At 42.4% G+C, this 19,093-nt stretch overlaps 1 protein-coding gene across 1 annotated transcript; it reads right to left on the reverse strand.

The window, feature by feature from the left end:
- Positions 1–5,684: 5,684 nt before the first annotated feature.
- LOC106587813 (keratin, type I cytoskeletal 19) lies at positions 5,685–9,658 on the reverse strand. Its single transcript, XM_014176460.3, has 8 exons — positions 9,064–9,658; positions 8,480–8,562; positions 8,163–8,319; positions 7,837–7,998; positions 7,524–7,649; positions 6,328–6,548; positions 6,146–6,159; positions 5,685–6,046 (listed from the first exon to the last, which is right to left on the reverse strand). Exons 1-8 carry the CDS (start codon positions 9,553–9,555, stop codon positions 5,997–5,999), a joined length of 1,305 nt encoding a protein of 434 aa, XP_014031935.1. The 5' UTR covers positions 9,556–9,658; the 3' UTR covers positions 5,685–5,996.
- Between the last annotated feature and the right edge of the window lie 9,435 nt (positions 9,659–19,093).

Consider the following 19,093-nt stretch of genomic DNA (forward strand, 5'->3'; position numbering starts at 1 on the left):
TTCTATCATCTTATCTTTTAAAAGGTAGCTAGCAAAAAAAAACGGATTAAAATGACAAGAGTTGACAGCTGTATGAGTTCACCATTTACACAACATATGCTGCAACCTTTTGTAATTTTAATAGTTTGTTTCATATTGGCTGGCTTCCAACAATAGCTGAATTTGCAAAGCTAGCGAGCACCAATTCCGTTTCAGTGGTGTTTGCTATAATCTTTGCTACCCTGGTTAAATAAAGGTGAAATAAAATAAATAAATAAAAGTTCCCTTGCGACAATTTAGCTTTTGCAACGAGACCATTAAATATATTTAAGACAATGGTAGAAGAGAGTGTAGTTCTGTTCAGTTTGGACTTCAGTTTATTGCTAACCTTATCGCAGGGACTTTGAAGCACTAACTTACATCATCTGCATGCTGATCTTGGAATAAATTGATGATAGCAAAGATTCCATCTTTGACGAGGCCACATAAATGGAATAGGTACTAGCTAGCTTAATAGTTAATATTTGCGCGCTAGTTCTGCATATTCAGCTAGTGTGTGTGCGCGATTGACTGGATTAACCTCACTTCAGTTACGTTCATTGAGTGCCTTTCAGACAGTAGATACGACCCCTCTGTTACCTTGCCAACTAAGGAACTGGCAGTGGATCAAAACATTATGAGGCAAAGGGTGGGGGGGTCGCAATCTTTTGAAACTTAAAAACGCGCTATTAAGTGTCCATAATCAGCACAATTGCTTTCATTGCGTATTATTAATATTATTTAAATTACATAGTTATGTTTCAGTGATATATTGGGGGGGACAAATCATATTTTTCCAAGGATGGGGGGGTCGTGTCCCCCCCGTCCCCCCCGGGATTTCCGCCCCTGTCCTGGAGGGCAGGTAGTTTGCACCCGGTGATGCGTTGTGCAGACCTCACTACCCTCTGGAGAGCCTTCCGGTTATGGGCGGAGCAGCTGCCGTACCAGGCGGTGATACAGCCCGACAGGATGCTCTCGATTGTGCATCTGTAAATGTTGGTAGTGGTCAGACTCCCATCAGTGCTTTTACTATGGACCTCCCAGTATGCCATAAAGTTAGACAGCAGCCTTTCGGCCACAATCTACATGATTCAGTCATTCATTCAGTCTACAATCGTATTCATTCATATTTGAGTTGTGTTTAGATGTTTGTAAAAGACAGTGAGGGAGGAATAGTGAGATATGGTATATTTTCAGAGAATTCAGCATGGTGGAATGGGAACTTTGCCTAAAATGCCATGCCCAAATGCTACCCCAATTCAAGAATGACCTGTTAGCTACCAAGCATGAGAACCAAAAAGGCAGTTTTAATAAAAAAGTAGCAGTATTTATATCCTGGATTTGCCGTAAATTGTTGTGGGATAATTAGGAGTACAGCGATACCTTCCATCCCTGGATTGAAGTACTGAGGTGCATGTATATTGGCGTATGGTCATTTCAACGAGGACAGCATTTATTCTAGTCTAAATGTTTTGACTAGACCTAGGATTATAGGATAGAATCATAGAATCATAATGCAGCCTATAGAAGCGCAATGACACTATTCTTCCACTAGAGGACACCATCCACATTGGTAAACCACCTTGAACTCAATACAATTAGTGTGAGGCATAGAGATGGATAGAGGGCGCACTTGCCACAAAGATACTGTGTCCTCTCTTTCACTCTCTATGGCTCACACCCATTGTAATGGAGAGAATCAAACACTGGATGTCAGTGTGGTACCACCATGGTACACTAAAATCCTGTTCTGAATCAGTGAATGTGTTAGTCACTAAGACCAACACCAGTGATTTATGATATTGTAAACATGCCAGAATGAAAGCACACTATAGAAAAGTAGCTAGTTGGTCAAAGTCCCACTGGTCGGTAAGTGCACTGGACTTTTACAAAAGCATTCAAAGTTTGGAAAAATTGAGTCATACTTTCACATGCAGTGCCAACTTGGTTGGAAAATGTGCCTCACAGCTCACACTCCTTTCTGCCAGTTACTGTAGCAGTGTTATTCAATACTGTCGCTACATCACTGTTAGGTAACTATTATTTGTACCACATTTGGTTGAACCAACCAAATAACAATGTTTATTTTGTGACAAGTATGTTGCACTGTGTACACAGTGTGGTTCCCTGTGGAGAATGCCTGTTTATGGGCATATGAAGGCAAATAACATTCCACTAACTATAACAGACATATTAATGAAGAAAAAATGAAGACTACTGTATACTTATCATCTTCCATTTTGTTACATGCTTATCTGTATGTCACACCTGTTTACGACTTACTGTATTAGTCCAGATGAAATGGACAATTGTCTTCTGCTTTTTTCCCCATGCCCTCCGATACACACACACACACACACACACACACACACACACACACACCACACACACACACACACACACACACACACACACACACACACACACACACACACACACACACACACACACACACACACACACACACATACATAAGTATTGGAGAGCCTGGAGCAGAGGGCATCCACTGTGCAGTGCCCAATGAGCAGTTTAGGGGGATAAGTTCCTTGGTCAAGGGAACATTACATGTCAATGCAAAAACAGAATGATGAATAAATATCCTGGATGGCTATGCTTTCTGATTATCTCACCACCAAAAGAGATACATTATCTTATTTTATTAAGGATGTCATAATGTGTCTTCCTTCCACTATTTGTACAGCCGCTGTGTGTAATCACGGCGGCTAGCTAAATGACGGTGAGCTGTGATTGTTATGTCATTCTTGACCCCACGTATATCTCACAGCAGTGTAGTAGCTACTGTCTGTAGCATATAGCTGATACGAACAGGGTGTGGTTGACACTGAGAACCAGTCTAACTGTTGCCTAAGCCAACTGGCTGGCCCCTTACCAGCCACCATTCCTGATGTGTTGTCAACTTTCTCCACCGCAACAACATCCCTTCATAATAGTTCTGAAACAAACTGCTCCCTTGTCATGACAGTTATTGCAGCACATTTTTTATGATCGTATGATGAATCAGCCCATGATAAGCGAGGAGAGAGACGTGGTGTGATGTCAGTGGCTGTCTATCTTAACGACCCAATAGGAATGCTAGCACTGACAGATTTAGTGTTGGATCCCATGGCACTGTGTGCAGTCCCAAGTCAGAGCCGTGCTGTGGGTTGAAAATTCACATCCAGTTAGTGCTTGGCTATCTCGCATTGCCCTTGGAGGTGCCCCAGTCCCACTGAGACCTGCATTCCAGTCGTTGTTTTGACTTTCACAGATAGTTACTGAAGTCCCAAGCTAGTTTCTACAGACTTCTTGGGATGAGGAGGAGAATGTGTTCAGCTCACTTTTGATACTAAGCTGAACTTTGTCTCACTACTGTACTGTAACAAGAAAGCACAGTTTCTTCGAGGGATATTTCAAACAAGTGTGTTTCATGATTCCTCTAATATGTATGATCAAAGTATCATGAACAGAAATTGTACTGGGCAAAAACTGGTTGAATCAACATTGTTTCCACGTCATTTCAACCAACAAATTAAATGTGATGACGTTGAATCAACATGGAAAACTGATTGGATTTGCGAAAGGTCATCAACGTAATGGAATTTAGTATTTTTGTTTACCTAAATCCAATGACAGGGTGACATTTTTGGTTGATTTCAAGTTGAATTCATGTTAGTTGACAACCAAATCTAAATTAAAACTGGACTTTGAACTGATGTCTGTGCCCAGTGGGATGTGATGTAAGAGAGCTGATAATTATTCCTTTAAATTAAATTAAATGAGATGTTATTACAGTCCAAGCCATGAATAAGATGTATTGTATTGTGTTGATTGACAAGAAAATGCTCCAGAACTGATAAACATTTCAAATGTCAATAGAAAATACCAACCACATCAGTTCCAGGCAATCTGCCAGGTGATCAAAACAAACAAATTGTGGTTGCAGTTTCACAGCTATAAACAATGTCACCGAAAGCTGATGTCACTCCCCCACCAACTCAAGCCTTGGGTTCTGTAATCAAGGCAGGAATTGCAGTGTTTTAACAATCTGTGTATACAACAGGAAAAGATGACATATGATGACAGCAGTTAAACATTTATTTTGACCACAATGTAAACTAGGTGGTTATCCAGCACTTCTATGAGCTCACCCCATTCTACAAGCAAGAACAGTGTGTGTGTGCGTGTGTGTGTGTGTGTGTGTGTGTGTGTGTGTGTGTGTGTGTGTGTGTGTGTGTGTGTGTGCGTGTGTGTGTGTGTCGGGGGAGAAGACGACAGCAGACACACCAATACAACAACAATAGCAATAACAAGAACTGTCACGTCCTGACCCTAGTGAGATGTCATTTTCTATAGTAGAGTAGGTCAGGGCGTGACAGGGGGTGTTTTGTGTTTTTCTATGTTTTCTATTTCTATGTTTAGTTCTAGTTTTTCTATTTCTATGTTGGGGTTGTTTGGGGTTGATCTCCAATTGAAGGCAGCTGGTCCTCGTTACCTCTAATTGGAGATCATATTTAAGTTGGGGTTTGTCTATGGAGTTTTGTGGGTAGTTTTCCATTTTGTATGTGTTACTTGACGGAACTGTTGGTGGGCGGTTTGTTGTTTTTGTTACGTGTTTCATGAATAAAGTAAATATGAGCACTCTACACGCTGCGCCTTGGTCCCCTTTAGACGACCCACATTACAAGAACAGCCATTTAAAAGGACATTATTTAGAAACCGGCCTGACTATGTATTTTGTGTGTGTGTGCATATGTGGTGTGTTTTGTGCAAGGATGTGTGTATACGTGTGTCTGTGAGTGATTGCGTATTGCAAACATGGTCCCCTTGGTTCATTTGCAGGAACTGCAGTTTCTAAATATCCTTTTGATTCTGCTCCAATATCAGCATTAGTCATCACAGTATTCCACTAGAGAACTTCTGCAATTCTCATTCATGCACAGCATAGACAGATACACCTGTCAAACATAAACATAAAAAAGTGTGTTCACATAGAAACAGACAAGTACACACCCCTTGTGTCCGAGAGCAAAGTGCAAAACAGATACCAACCCTGTCAACAGACTTTCTTTGTTCAGCCGGTCAGTATTTACCTCCTCAGTCAATGTTTTTCCACTTGTCTCTAGGCAACACTGCCACTTGGTGAGTAAGAAACTCTGCATGTTGTGACACTGTGTCAAAATGCTAAAGTATGTGTGAGGGCATAGATTAGTCATCCCGACTCGCTTTTGAGGAGTCATTTTACCCCACCCAGGGTCATATTCTCCGTTCTGTGGTCACGGATCCTGCTCCCTGCTCCTTTCTCCATTCCGTGGTGTTTGAGTACATAAGCTGCAAGGCACACAAGACCTTCAGTAACCTTCAATGTCTCTCACGTTCTGTTTTCCACAGTTGAGTTTTCAGCCATTGTCCACAACATCCTGACAACCTCCTGACAACCTCCTGACAACCAACATCCTGACAACCTCCTGACAACCAACATCCTGACAACCCCACTGTTATATCTAACACAGAGCCCCGAGAGTATTATGTGGTTGTCATGCTTTTGAATAGCTACAGGCAACAGATGGGGGGGACGACGACAATACAGGCTTATAATAGCATGATAGTCAACTTTTCCAAAAGCTGTCTACCTTTAATGAAATAATTTCAGCCACAGAAAATAGCGATTCATATTCACCAGAACATTTATTTTCAGAAACAGGATGGTCACACACACTCTGATAGCAAATGTTGTTCATTATTCCTACTTTCTCATCCTAATTCCACTTCCTGGAACTCCAGTAAGGCTTCCTATGATTGGCGGATATCTTAAAAACAGGTATATAATTGACCTATCAGGATGAGAGGCATTGCAGTGTTAACAGTACTCCTCAGGTATTTTATTTGCCAGCTCTCCTCTTTAGTTGTAACAATGTGTGGTGTTTGCAGGTGTGGGTGTGTTTCTGATAATCTTATGCACTGCCAGTAGAGATGGACATCTAGCTGGAAGAGCGCACTGTGGAGGTTGTAACTGTGGTTTTCGATCCCCCTGCAGAAAGAAAATGAGTTACTACATGCTGATAACCTACTATTACAACCATCATATATTATCATTATAAAGCCATTATATAAAATAGATGTTATTTACCTGAGCCACCAGTTCTGAAAAGACGGACGGTGAAAAGAAATGGAAAAAAATGTGTTAGAGAGTATAGTTATTTCGTATCTGTCTGAAATAGTAATAATAATAACAATGACTAATATGATTATTTGGGCCGTGTTAAATGTGTGGACGTTTATGGGCATTTCCAATAGATTTGCAGGGTTTACCTGGACTCCTCCCCTTCCAGGAGGCCCCTGTAGGTGGCGATCTCCTGCTCCAGACGGGACTTGATGTCCAGCAACATCTTGTAATCATGGCCCTGTGTCTCGATGCTCTGGCGCACCCTGTTTAGCTCCTGTTCCAGCATGTCGATCTGGTTCTGGTAGCCCGAGAGCATGGCGCTGTAGCGGCCATCTGTCTCTCTCAGTGTGTTCTCCATAGCTGCTTTCTGTGTGGCGATAGAGGTGATACAGGGTCAGTAACAGGAAATGAATGTATAGAAATAATGAAAATAAACCTCAAACCAGCCATAGTTATTGCACTTCATCAACTTAGATAAGCAAATGTCAACAAACTTCTTCTAATACACCATATCAAGACTATGTTGATTAACACAAATATGCCTGGCGCCACCAAGCACAGCAGGGTCACTTCTTGGGGTGCTTATTTTAAATGAGATACTGAGTTCTATGTATTCCCAAAAAATAAAAAGTAATCACAGCAGATATTTATTTTCTTTAAATGGCCTTTAGTGGAGGCTGCTTTGGGGATGACGGCTCATCATAATGGCTGGAACGGAGCGAATAGAATGGCTTCAAACACAAAGAAACTATGTGTTTAATACCTTTCCACTGATTCCGCTCCAGCCATTACCACGAGCCCATCCTCCCCAATTAAGGTGCCACCAACCTCCTGTGCTTTAGACCAACATGGAATGTAGCCTTGTTACTGCAGCGGGATGGATTGAGATAGATTTACTGAGTTTGATAAGCCCCAGCTAAGTTTCCATGGGAGTTAGGCTCTGGCTCTGTCACCTCTGCATTCCTTTGGACACACTCATACTCAAGCTGTCTTCCAGAGAGGGTGCAGATGCCCGTAAAAAGCGAAAAACCTCTGCATAACCCTAACCTCCCCCGTGTCCACTAATCCCCCACTTGTAGCCTTTTTCCACTGCTCTCCCATTTCCCCTCTCCTACCCCATCTCTCCAAGTCCTCCCCCTTCTTCCCTCCCTTTTATCTCAATCCCTTTCAACCCCGTATATCTCGCTCTTTCCCTCTGTTGAAAGAGAGGAACTAGACTCCAGAGGATTGATAAAGAGAATGGTGAAAGAGAATCAACTGTTGCCGAAAGTGGCATAAAGTTGTGTAAGTTATGGCCCCAAAAACTGTGGTCCGTTTTCAGACGTTAGTGATTCTGGCTCACCATGCTGAGCTGTGACTGCAGCTCGATCTCCAGGCCCTGCATGGTGCGTCTCAGGTCGTTGATCTCCGTTTTGGTGGTCTGGATGATCTCTGTGCTGGTGGCCACCTCCTTGGACAGGTTGGCTGACTGAAACACAAACAAACCAGGGCCGCCATTTTAATCCCGCTGTAGCTCACTCTCCTGACGAATTTAGACCACAATCTTCACAATGATTACTGTTAATGACAGTCAGTTACATATTTTGGTCTTGAAAATGTAATTACAAAAGATTAGTGTGGGAGATTTTGGTGAAGTGTACCATGGTGACGGTTACCTTGTCTGTGAACCATGCCTCCTGGTCACGGCGGTGTTTGTCGATGATGCCCTCGTACTGGGTGCGGATCTCCTCCATCATCCTGGCCATGTCCTGCTGGGGTGCTGCGTCCACCTCCACGTTCACTGTGCCAGTGAGTTGAGCACGCATGGCTGCCAGCTCCTGTGGAATTATGGGAAATGGAGTCACTCTCATCCTCTTACTTTCTATCCAACTTTTAAAAAACAATCCCCGCCACTAACTTTCTCCTCTCTATCATCACTGGGGTGTGTTTATATTGAATAACATCTCATCACTGCAATGGAAACGTGAAAAAAGTGACACACCTCTATGTGGTTCTTCTTGAGGTAGGCCAGCTCATCCTGCAGACCCTCGATCTGCATCTCCAGGTCGGCCTTGGTCAGAGTGGTCTGGTCTAGCAGGCGACGCAGGTTGGCGATGTCAGCCTCCACCGACTGGCGCATCATCAGCTCATGCTCGAACCTGATTGGTCGGGAGAAAGTGAGGAAGTTATCATGAGACATTTGAATCCACATTTGTAGATAAGACATGTACCTTTTCAGTGATTATTTGCTTGTTTGCCTCTTATAACCTAGTGTTGTAATAACTGAGACTATGGAGCTGATTGAGGAAGTGCCCTAACTTGGTCTGGAAGTCATCAGCAGCCAGTTTAGAGTTGTCGATCTGCAGCAGGATGTTGGCATTGTTGCATGTGGCACCGTTGATCTAAAATAAAACATGAAAGACTTTCATTGTTCACCATGGTTGAGTTGCAGTTAGTCAACTTGGAAGCTGATAGTATTTCGATACGCTGTTGCATCTGTCCCAAAGCTTGTTGAATACACATTCCAGGAGTTAAAGCATAAAACCTAACATCAATCTACTAGAAAAAGCCATCTGTATCAGCTCCCTGAATGACCTTATCACCTTCATGCTTGAGATGTAATTCCTTTGCATCATTTGTTTAATTAATAGCTATCTTTAAAAAAAATCTCTATCTATAAATGTCAGTGACAGCACATTGCTTTTCTAACCCTCTGGACTCCGATTAAAAACTATAAGTCAATCCAAAGTATACTTTATAAATGTTGTGTTCCTCATTCCTACATACAGTACTGTAAGCAAATTTTACTTTCCCTAGTATCCTGTCAGCACTGCCTACTTAACACTGCAAGATACGAAATGATGGATTTGATCAGCCCATAGCAGACGAGGTCAGCACACTACCTTGTCCTTCAGGTCATTGATGACGGCCCAGTATTTGCTGTAGTCTCTCTCGGCAGCAGGGCCCTTCTTCTCATAATACTCTCTGATCTGAATCTCCAACTTGGAGTTGGCCTCCTCCAGGGACCGCACCTTATCCAGGTAGGTGGACAGGCGGTCGTTCAGGTTCTGCATGGTGGCCTTCTCGTTCAGGTGGATGGCGCCGCCATCCAGGGCGCTGGACAGGTTGAAGCCGCCACCACCGCCGGATCCAAAGCCGCCACCGCCGGATCCATAGCCACCACCGAAGCCGGCCCCGCCGCCGTACCCAGAGGAGACTGAGCGGACAGAGGAAGAGGAGATGCGAGTGCCACCACCAGAACCACCTCCGTACACGCTGAAGGCCTTGGGGGCGCTGGACACGTAGCCCACCCGGCTTGACATGATGTTGGAGCCGCCGGAGAAGTTCATGGGGCCGCCGCCGCCGCTGGAGCTCTTGTATGAGTAGTAAGACATGCTGACTTGCTGGCTGCTGTAGGTCAGTGGAGTGGCGAAGAGAGGAGAGAGGACTGTTGTAGAGCTGGAGCCTCCAGGAGTGTGGAGTTGGACAGAGGAAGGCTGGATCCTGATATAGTCTGAGCCCTGGGGCGGGCCTCGTGGAGGTGGGAGAGGAGAGGAGGAGAGAACAGGGAACGGACGGGGGAGGAGAGGGTGACTTTACAACACTCTCCAACAGCCTTTGCACCACCACAGTCTGTTTGAATTTAAGGACCAGGGTTCAGTTTCCACCCCTGTGAGGAAACTGTAATGGAATGCCTGTGTGTGTGGTGTGTGGTGTGTGTGTGTGGGGGGGGTGGACGTTTGCCAGAGAAGGAAACACAGACTGTTTAATTACTATATGCCAGTCTATCTGGACTTTATGCCAGTCTATCAAACTATATCATGCTCTGTTATTTGCCTGTAGTTAGGTATACATTGTTGAAACATTGAAGTATCCCTTTTTTCCAAGCTAAAGTAAAGTGTTACCTACCACACCTAAAGTAAACATCTTATTACAGGATAAGTGCTAAGCATACTGTATCTATCATTAAAACTGTGGGTGTCTTTCATTAAAGAAATGAAACATAGTGAAACCATTAAATGCTTATTCCAAGTTACCTATTGGTACATAGGTAATCAATGACCATTTTGCTTATTCGTCAACGAGTGATGAAATGCATCTCAGACATGTGAACACACTGTATATCAAAAATATGGATTTTATAAAGAAGAACTGAATCTACCCAGTAAGTGTTGGCATGCAGTCAATTACTATTGAGCCCTTTATTGATTGAAACATCATTTATATGGTAGAAAACATGACTGTATGAAGACACCCAGACCTCTATTGTTTTCCATACTCTCAGCCTGGACCTTTTAGGGGCCCATGTACACAGCCCATTGTTCTCCTTCTACTCCAAACATCCCCTTCAGCCCCATGGGCCGTGTCCTGTGTCTCTGTGTGTTAGTGTTGTGTGCTAGTGTGTGTGCGTGTGCGTGTGTTAGTGTTTAGTTTGCTAGTGTGTGTGTGTGTGCGTGTGCGTGTGTGTGTGTCTTCTGTGTTAGTGAACTGATACTCCCAGTGCGGATAAAGTATGTTGTTTTTGGTCGGTTTGAGGTAGAGTGTATGAGGGCTTGAAGGATGATGAGAGAGAGAGAGCCTCAGAGGGGGTTGTGACTGTGTGTGAGATCAGTCTTGGACACTGGCCCGCTCCCACCCCACATCTGGTATCAGCTGCTGAGAAACAGGGAGAGCAAGGAGGGGAATGGGGCCTCATACCTCATACAATCTCTAGTAGGGTTGTGCCTGAGTTGGAGGGGGAGGGGAATGCATTCACTTTTTCTTCATACATGTGAGAGATGTTAGTAAACCATTCACTGAATGCAAACGAAGGAGATTTGCATGCAAATCTTTGTTGCAGAAAAATCCAACAATCCATACAGCAGTATACCCATCATAAAGTCGCTGACTTTAGACATTGTGCAGGCTGTGCAAGCTGTGAAGTGTAAGAATAGTTTTAATCTATAGTAGAAATTGAAACATCTCCAATGCAATTTTGTATTCAAAACATCTCCAACGTAATTTTGCATTAATTCATTGATTGAATTGCAGTAAATCTTCTGTATTCGTTGGATTAAAAACAAATACAGAATCAACCCTGGTTCTAGAAGTCTCTCTGGTTCATGGACGTTTTCTACTCTTGCTCAACCTGGCGGCTGCTAGTACCTGACCTTGGCACAGCTGGTGAGAAGTGGGCATAGCGGGCAGATACCGGGCCGGTGAATCGTCTGGAGCAGCAGAAGAATGCGGTCACTGACTCACACAAACACTTAAACAACCAACCCATTGTACCATGTCACGTCAGAGCTTGCAACCTGTAAAAATCAACAAAGTGACTTAGGCTCACGTCTGGGTGCCTGTTTTCACTTGCACCGAATGAATCATTCACGTTTACAGAGGTGACCGGAACATTTTTTCTGTGTAGAATGTCTGTTTTCCTGCCATAAAGATACTGTAGAGATTGTTATGAATATATATCGAGTCTCAATCCTAAATTGATAAGACAATAAGGTGATATTTGCTGATGAAAAGTATGTGATTGTCACGGTTGTCGTCGGTAGAAATGGACCAAAACGCAGCAGGCATGCGGTTGTTCATTTTTTGAACATTTATTCCATCCAAAATGAACACAAAAATAACAACAGAGAATGAACGACAAAATGACAGCCTTGAAGGCAACACAGCAAATCCAAAGACAATCTCCCACAATTAGACAAACAAACACACCCAACTAATATAGGACTTCCAATCAAAGGCAACACCACACAGCCGCCTTCAATTGGAAGTCCACCCCAATTAACCAAACATAGACATACAACTAACTAGATAACACATAGAAATACATACACACAGACCATAAACCAAAAACCCGGAAACACTAAATCAAACACCCTATTTTCCAAAACACCACCCCGACCCACATAAAACAAATACCCTCTGCCACGTCCTGGCCAAACTACAATACCAATTAACCTTATACTGGCCAGGACGTGACAGTGATATAGCAGTCGCAAAAGGTGTGGCTGACCTATCTGAACTCTACAATACAACTCTCTGTTTGAAGAATATGGCAGCTGCTGTAGCTATGGTGCTACTATGAATGGAATAATAACCCAAAAGATATCCTTAGCTGTCGGGCATAAAACTGAATGAGGGTCCGTTTATTTCACAATGCATTGAAACCCTGTGCCGTTTCTGTGTGTTTCAGTGCAGCTAAAAACTGGAGATATCCTATCCTTACACGTATTGATAAGAAGCTGTAGGGTGAGTAATAATTTCACTGTAGTTTTCAAAGAATGACCCCAACTCTCATATCTTCACTTCCACAAGAAGTAACACAGTCTGTAACTGTGTATAACTCAGCTATCACAACACTCTTGAAAAAAATTATCTAGGTAGGAGCCTTTTGAGTTCCATGTAGAACCCTTTACACAGTGGGTTCTACATGGAACTCAAAAGAGTTCTACCTGGAACCAAAAAAGGTTTTACCTGGAACCAAAAAGGGTTATCCTAAGGGGAAAGCCGAAGAAACATTTTTGATTTTTTTTCTTCTAAGAGTGTATGTGTAACGATGTACGCTGAGTCGGGAAGCAAGTTCAGGAAGTGAATACATTTAATAAATAAACGAACAAAACGAGAAACACAAACAGCGCACCGACAAAAAATGACGACTGGGGAAGAAACAAAAGGGAGTGACATAAAGGGCAGGTAATCAAGGAGGTGATGGAGTCCAGGTGAGTGTCATTATGCGCGTAACGCTGGTGACAGGTGTGCGCCATAAACGAGCAGCCTGGTGACCTAGAGGCCGGAGAGGAGCACACAGTGACAGTATGTTTATGATGCTTTATGCAAAAGACTCAGGGCTCTATTCAATCTGTGTTGCTGAAGCTTTACAGATTGAGCAATAGAAATGTGAAGGTAATATCAGATTGAGCCGACATATGCAGCGTTTACCGTGAATGCAGTCTCGGCTAAAAAGCATGAACATTTCCTTTAAATTTGAATCACGCTGTAAAGCTGAACTTCTGTGATGCAGATTGAATTGAGCCCTCAATCTAGACTGAATTGACTCAACTTGCCTAGGCTAGAACTAAGCTCTTGACGTTTGTCTAAGGTGCACTCAAGTCTGGCTTTGTCTGAAAGGGGTTTAAATCAAATGAGTTTAAGCCATAGCTAAGAATGAGTCACTGTAGAAACACAACTCCACCCATGCATCTCTTTCTTTCCCCCATCCCCCTCTCTCTCCCCAGCCCTACAGCTTAGTTAAACACAGGGGGATACAAAGGGAAGATAAGAACCCTTGAGAAATGGACAGCCTTTGGAATGGGTGTTTTCGCATGGGACTGAGGGAGTGCTTTAGGACCGTGTATGAGCATTACTGACTGTCAATGTTATGAACTATGAAGAGAGTGGATTTGGGGCAAGAAACTTACTGTTGGCATGACAACAAATACAAGGCAGATTGTCTTGTGCTTTTTTCATGGTTTACACTTGTTAGTAGTGTTACGGTCTGAAGATTATAAAAGAGGCAATGGTTGAAAAATGATGGAGAGATGGAAGGGGAATGGGCGTTGGTCTATACAGAAACTGAACAAGAACAGGTGGCTGCATGTCCTCCACTAGCTCTCATCCCTTTTTTGTAAGTAGGGATGTGGTTACTGTTGAATACCTCATCTATTATGTGAAATTTTGCCTTCGCTAGCTTGAACAAAAAATGGTGGTCGGAGTTAGTTCCACTCCGAAACTGCCCATAATTACCTTTAACGAAAAAAAAACAGGCTTCTGGCTAACAGTTGTGGCAAATATTTTGGCCAATTTGCCACAAATCTTCCATATTCTGTCATATTTTGTCATCTGTCATATTTTTACATGCAAATTAGTTTTTTGGCAAACTGTTGCAGGAAATTTGTGGTGACTTGGGAACTTCAGGCAAATAATTCTGGGAAATTCTACTGTTTGCCGCAAACTCATTTTTTAATATGCAAAGATTAACATGGTCCACACACCCGCACAGTCATGAAGAGGGCACAGCAGCGCCTCTTCACCCTCATTTGGCTGAAAAGTTTTGGCATGGGCCCTCGGATTCTCAAAGGTTTCTACAGCTGCACCATCGAGAGCATCTTCACTGGCTGCATCACCTCTTGGTATGGAAAATGCACCACCCTTGACCGCAAAGCGCAGCAGAGGGTGGTGCGGACAGCCCAGTACATCACTGGGGCCGAGCTCCCTGCCATCCAGGACCTCTATATCTAGCGGTGTCAGAGGAAGGCCCAAAAAATTGCCAAAGACTCAAGCCACCCAAAACCATAGACTGTTCACTCTGCTACCGTCCAGCAAATGGTACCGGAGCATTGGCTCTCTGACCATCAGGCTCCGAGACAGCTTCTACCCCCAAGCCATTAGACTGCTAAATAGCCAGACTGTTAAATAGTCAAGTAATGGTACCCAAACTATCTTGCACTGACCCTACGCACACTCACTAGATTATATATGCAAACCATATACACTCACACACACTACAAACCCCACACACATTTGCATACACCCACCCACACACACATAACACACACACACACTAACACTTTTACACTCATTTTCTGCTCCTTCTCTGTTCTTTATTTTACTATTTTTATTATTTATCCTGATGCCTAGTCACTTTACCCTGCCTTTATGTACATATCTACGGCAGGTAGCCTAGTGGTTAGAGCGTTGGGCCAGTAACCGAAAGGTTGCTGGATTGAATCTCGAGCTGACAAGATAAAAAATCTGTAATTCTGCCCCTGAGGAAGGCAGGTAACCAACTGTTCCCTGGGCGCCGAAGACATGGATGTTGATTATGGCAGCCCCCCCGCACCTCTCTGATTCAGAGGGGTTGGGTTAAATGTGGAAGACACATTTCAGTTGAATGCATTCAGTTGTACAACTGACTAGGTATCCCTACCTCAAATACTTTGTACCTCTGCACATTGATCTGGTACTCCCTGTGCATTTTATTTTATTCCTCGGGTTACTATTTTATTTTTAAACTCTGCATTGTTGGGAATGGCTTGTAAGCAAGTATTTCACGATAAAGTCTATACAAGTTGTATTCGGTGCATGTGACAAATAATATTTGATTTGATAGCTATCAAATCAAATTTTATTTGTCACGTACGCCAAATACAAAGGTGAAATGCTTACTTACAAGCCCTCAACCAACATCAAAAAAGTGTAAAGAAGGTATTTACTAAAATAAACTGAAGTAAAAAAAAGTATTAATTAACAGTAATGAGGCTATATACAGGGCTATCACATCAATTGTGCAAAATATGATAGCTAATGTTACTAACTAGCTAGCTAAGCGCTAGCCACTACTAACATTAGCTAGCTAGCCAGTCAGTGGTGCTGACAGATTGAAACTGATATAGCAACAACATGTGTTTCACCCGATCCCATAAAACATGACATTGCTCACCAGGCATCAATTAGCTAACACAAGTTTAGAAGGAAGTTTAATTAATGAGATAATCAGACAACTTCGGTAGATAGCTAGATAGTTCGGGTCGATATTCACATAATCATAAGGAATTCCCCTCGACCACGCCCACAAATTGGGGGAAACAAACATTCTTTCCCAATGACCCCTAGTGTAAAAGAGCCAACTTCGTTAGTGGCAATAAATATTATTGTTGCCAAAGGTTTGCGCAGATTCACCACTGGTGGCAAATATTTGAAAACTTTCTGGCAGCATTTTATTGGCACACTTTAGTTTGCAGCAAATTTACCACAAATTTGCAGAAAGTTTGCCACAACAAATTATTTTTTGGAAGGGTTTCACACTGTTTTTCTGGAAATAAAACTGTTTACTGTTCTGTATATCACTTCTACCCATCTATCTCTAGTATGTACTGTATCTCTCTATGGCATGGCCTCATATGATTATATGAGATGCTTTGGGAATATGGGCCCTGTTTACTATTTATTTACAACATGGCTGCCATGGCGATTGCACCTGATCACATAGTACCAGATGGTGAATATCTCATCATAGGGTGTGAGTGTTTTCCTTACTCATTCTTGAACGTGTCTTTGTCTATTGTTGAAATCTGGATCGTCTGGATTCCTATCATGAGTACAGACGGATACACTGTCACAGTGTTGTTGTCATCAACAACAATAACCAATGACACAGTGAGAGCTGATGGCCGGTACACCGTTCCCATGCCTGTCACAAGCCTGTAATTGCCTGTTCCTTAATCTCTGAGTGACAGGTGAAGTTGTTAAATATGTTTGTGTTGCAGCATTGAAACCCAATGGTGCATCTATTGTCACATACATAAACGTTCACGTAGCTTGTAACATAAAACATAAAAACAACTGCGAAGCATAAAAAAACTAAAGATAACAAAGTAGTTGTTTTTGTCTTTAATGCAGCTGTTTATCACCTGTCAATATGGTAAATAACAAAGGTTGAAGAGTACAATGGTGTGAGTATGGCAGTCATATGTGTTGGGAACTAGCAGAAATTGTCACGTCCTGACCAGTATCGGGGTTATTTGTTATTGTAGTTTGGTCAGGACGTGGCAGGGGGTGTTTGTTTTATGTGGTTCAGGGTGTGTTTTGTGTATGTGTTTAGGTAGAGGGGTATTTGATTTATTAGTCCGGGGTTTGTTAGTCATTGTTCTATGTTCGTATATTTCTATGTTCTATCTAGTCTTTTGTAGTTCTATGTTTAGTTAATTGGGGTTGGACCTTCAATTGGAGGCAGCTGGTTATTGTTGCCTCTGATTGAGGGTCCTATAATTAGGAGTTTGTTTTTCATGGGATTTTGTGGGAGATTGTTCTTGTTTAGCTGTTTGCCTGACAAGACTGTCAAGTTCGTTTTGTTTTGTATACGTTTATGTGTTTTCCTTCTTCACCAAATAAAAAAGAAGATGAGTGTACATTTTCCCGCTGCGTCTTGGTCTCTACCCTACGACACCCGTGACAGAAATACGGTATACTTTATGTGAGTGCACTGTATGAGTGTATAATTGAAATATTTGAATGCTAAGCATGCTAAGCATGAATTCAATGTGCATTCATTAATAATATTGTGTCTTTTATGAACTTAATTTTAAGTCACATACCATAATCTTTAGATACCCAACATCCGCCATTGTATTGTGCCTCCTGTGAGTAAAACCCTGCAATGTAAACAAGGTTATTGTAAGCCGATTTCACTGGTATATAGGCCTACACTACATCATTGTAGTTTTGGATGTACAGTGCCTTGCAAAAGTATTCACCCCCCTTGGCGTTTTTCCTATTTTGTTGCATTACAACCTGTAATTTCAATGGATTTTTATTTTTATTTCATGTAATACACATACACAAAATAGTCCAAATTGGTGAAGTGAAATGAAAAAAATAACAGGTTTTAAAAAATTCAAAAAAAAAAAAAACCAGAAAAGAGGTGCGTGCACCCCCTTTGCTATGAAGCATCTAAATAAAATCTGGTGCAACCAATTACCTTCAGAAGTCATATAATTAGTTAAATAAAGTCCACCTGTTTGCAATCTAAGTGTCACATGATCTGTCACATGATCTCAGAATATATACACCTGTTCTGAAAGGCCCCAGAGTCTGCAACACCACTAAGCAAGAGGCACCACCAAGCAAGCGGCACTATGAAGACCAAGGAGCTCTCCAAACAGGTCAAGGACAAAGTTGTGGAGAAGTACAGATCAGGGTTGGGTTATAAAAAAGTTGCAGAAACTTGAACATCCCACGGAGCACCATTAAATCCATTATTCAAAAATGGAAAGAATATGGCACCACAACAAACCTACCAAGAGAGGGCTGCCCACCAAATCTCACGGACCAGGCAAGGAGGGCATTAATCAGAGAGACAACAAGAGACCAAAGATAACCCCGAAGGAGCTGCAAAGCTCCACAGCGGAGATTGGAGTATCTGTCCAAAGGACCACTTTAAGCCGTACACTCCACAGAGCTGGGATTTACTGAAGAGTGGCTAGAAAAAAAGCCATTGCTTAAAGAAAAAATAAGCAAACAAGTTAGGTATTTGCCAAAAGGCATGTGGGTACTCTGGTCAGATGAGACTAAAATTGAGCTTTTTGGTCATCAAGGAAAATGCTATGTCTGGTGCAAACCCAACACCTCTCATCACCCCGAGAACACCATGTTTTCATTGGCAGGGACTGGGAAACTGGTCAGAATTGAAGGAATGGTGGAAAATACAGGGAAATTCTTGAAGGAAACCTGTTTCAGTCTTCCAGAGATTTGAGACTGGGACGGAGGTTCACCTTCCAGCAGGTCAATGACCCTAAGCATACTGCTAAAGCAACACTCGAGTGGTTTAAGGGGAAACATTTAAATCTCTTGGAATGGCCTAGTCAAAGCCCAGACCTCAATCCAATTGAGAATCTGTGGTATGACTTAAGAATTGTTGTACACCAGCGAACCCATCCAACTTGAAGGAGCTGGAGCAGTTTTTCTTGAAGAATGGGCAAAAATCCCAGTGGCTAGATGTGACAAGCTTATAGAGACATACCCCAAGAGACTTGCAGCTGTAATTGCTGCAAAAGATGTCTCTAGAAAGTATTGACTTTGGAGGGGTGAATAGTTATGCACGCTCAAGTTTTTTGTTTTTTGTTTGTTTCACAAAAAATATATTTTGTATCTTCAAAGTGGTAGGCATGTTGTGTAAATCAAATGATACAACCCCCCCCCAGAAAATCAATATTAATTCCAGGTTGTAAGGCAACAAAATAGGAAAAATGCCAAGGAGGGTGAATACTTTCGCAAGCCACTGTAAAAATGCATCCAACATGATGTTGAAAAGGCTGGTCCTCATTTTTTTATCAAACTTAGGTTTGGAAATATTTTGACGTCAGTTAGACATTATGATAAAATATTTGTGTATGATTATGAGCAAGCTTACAAAATACAGCGCTGGGTGAAACAGCCAATGTT

Source organism: Salmo salar, chromosome 02 (assembly GCF_965601325.2).
Source record: "Salmo salar chromosome 02, fSalSal1, whole genome shotgun sequence".
Lineage (NCBI taxonomy): Eukaryota > Metazoa > Chordata > Actinopteri > Salmoniformes > Salmonidae > Salmo > Salmo salar.

What these genes read in the sequence shown, in the direction of transcription:
- LOC106587813 (XM_014176460.3), bottom strand. Translation starts at nt 9,555, where the DNA reads ATGTCTTACTACTCATACAAGAGCTCCAGCGGCGGCGGCGGCCCCATG. An exon ending in TCAATGACCTGAAGGACAAG is followed by an intron (nt 8,563 to 9,063) that starts GTAGTGTGCTGA and finishes GTTTTATTTTAG; the next exon opens with ATCAACGGTGCCACATGCAA. An exon ending in TCAAGAAGAACCACATAGAG is followed by an intron (nt 7,999 to 8,162) that starts GTGTGTCACTTT and finishes ATAATTCCACAG; the next exon opens with GAGCTGGCAGCCATGCGTGC.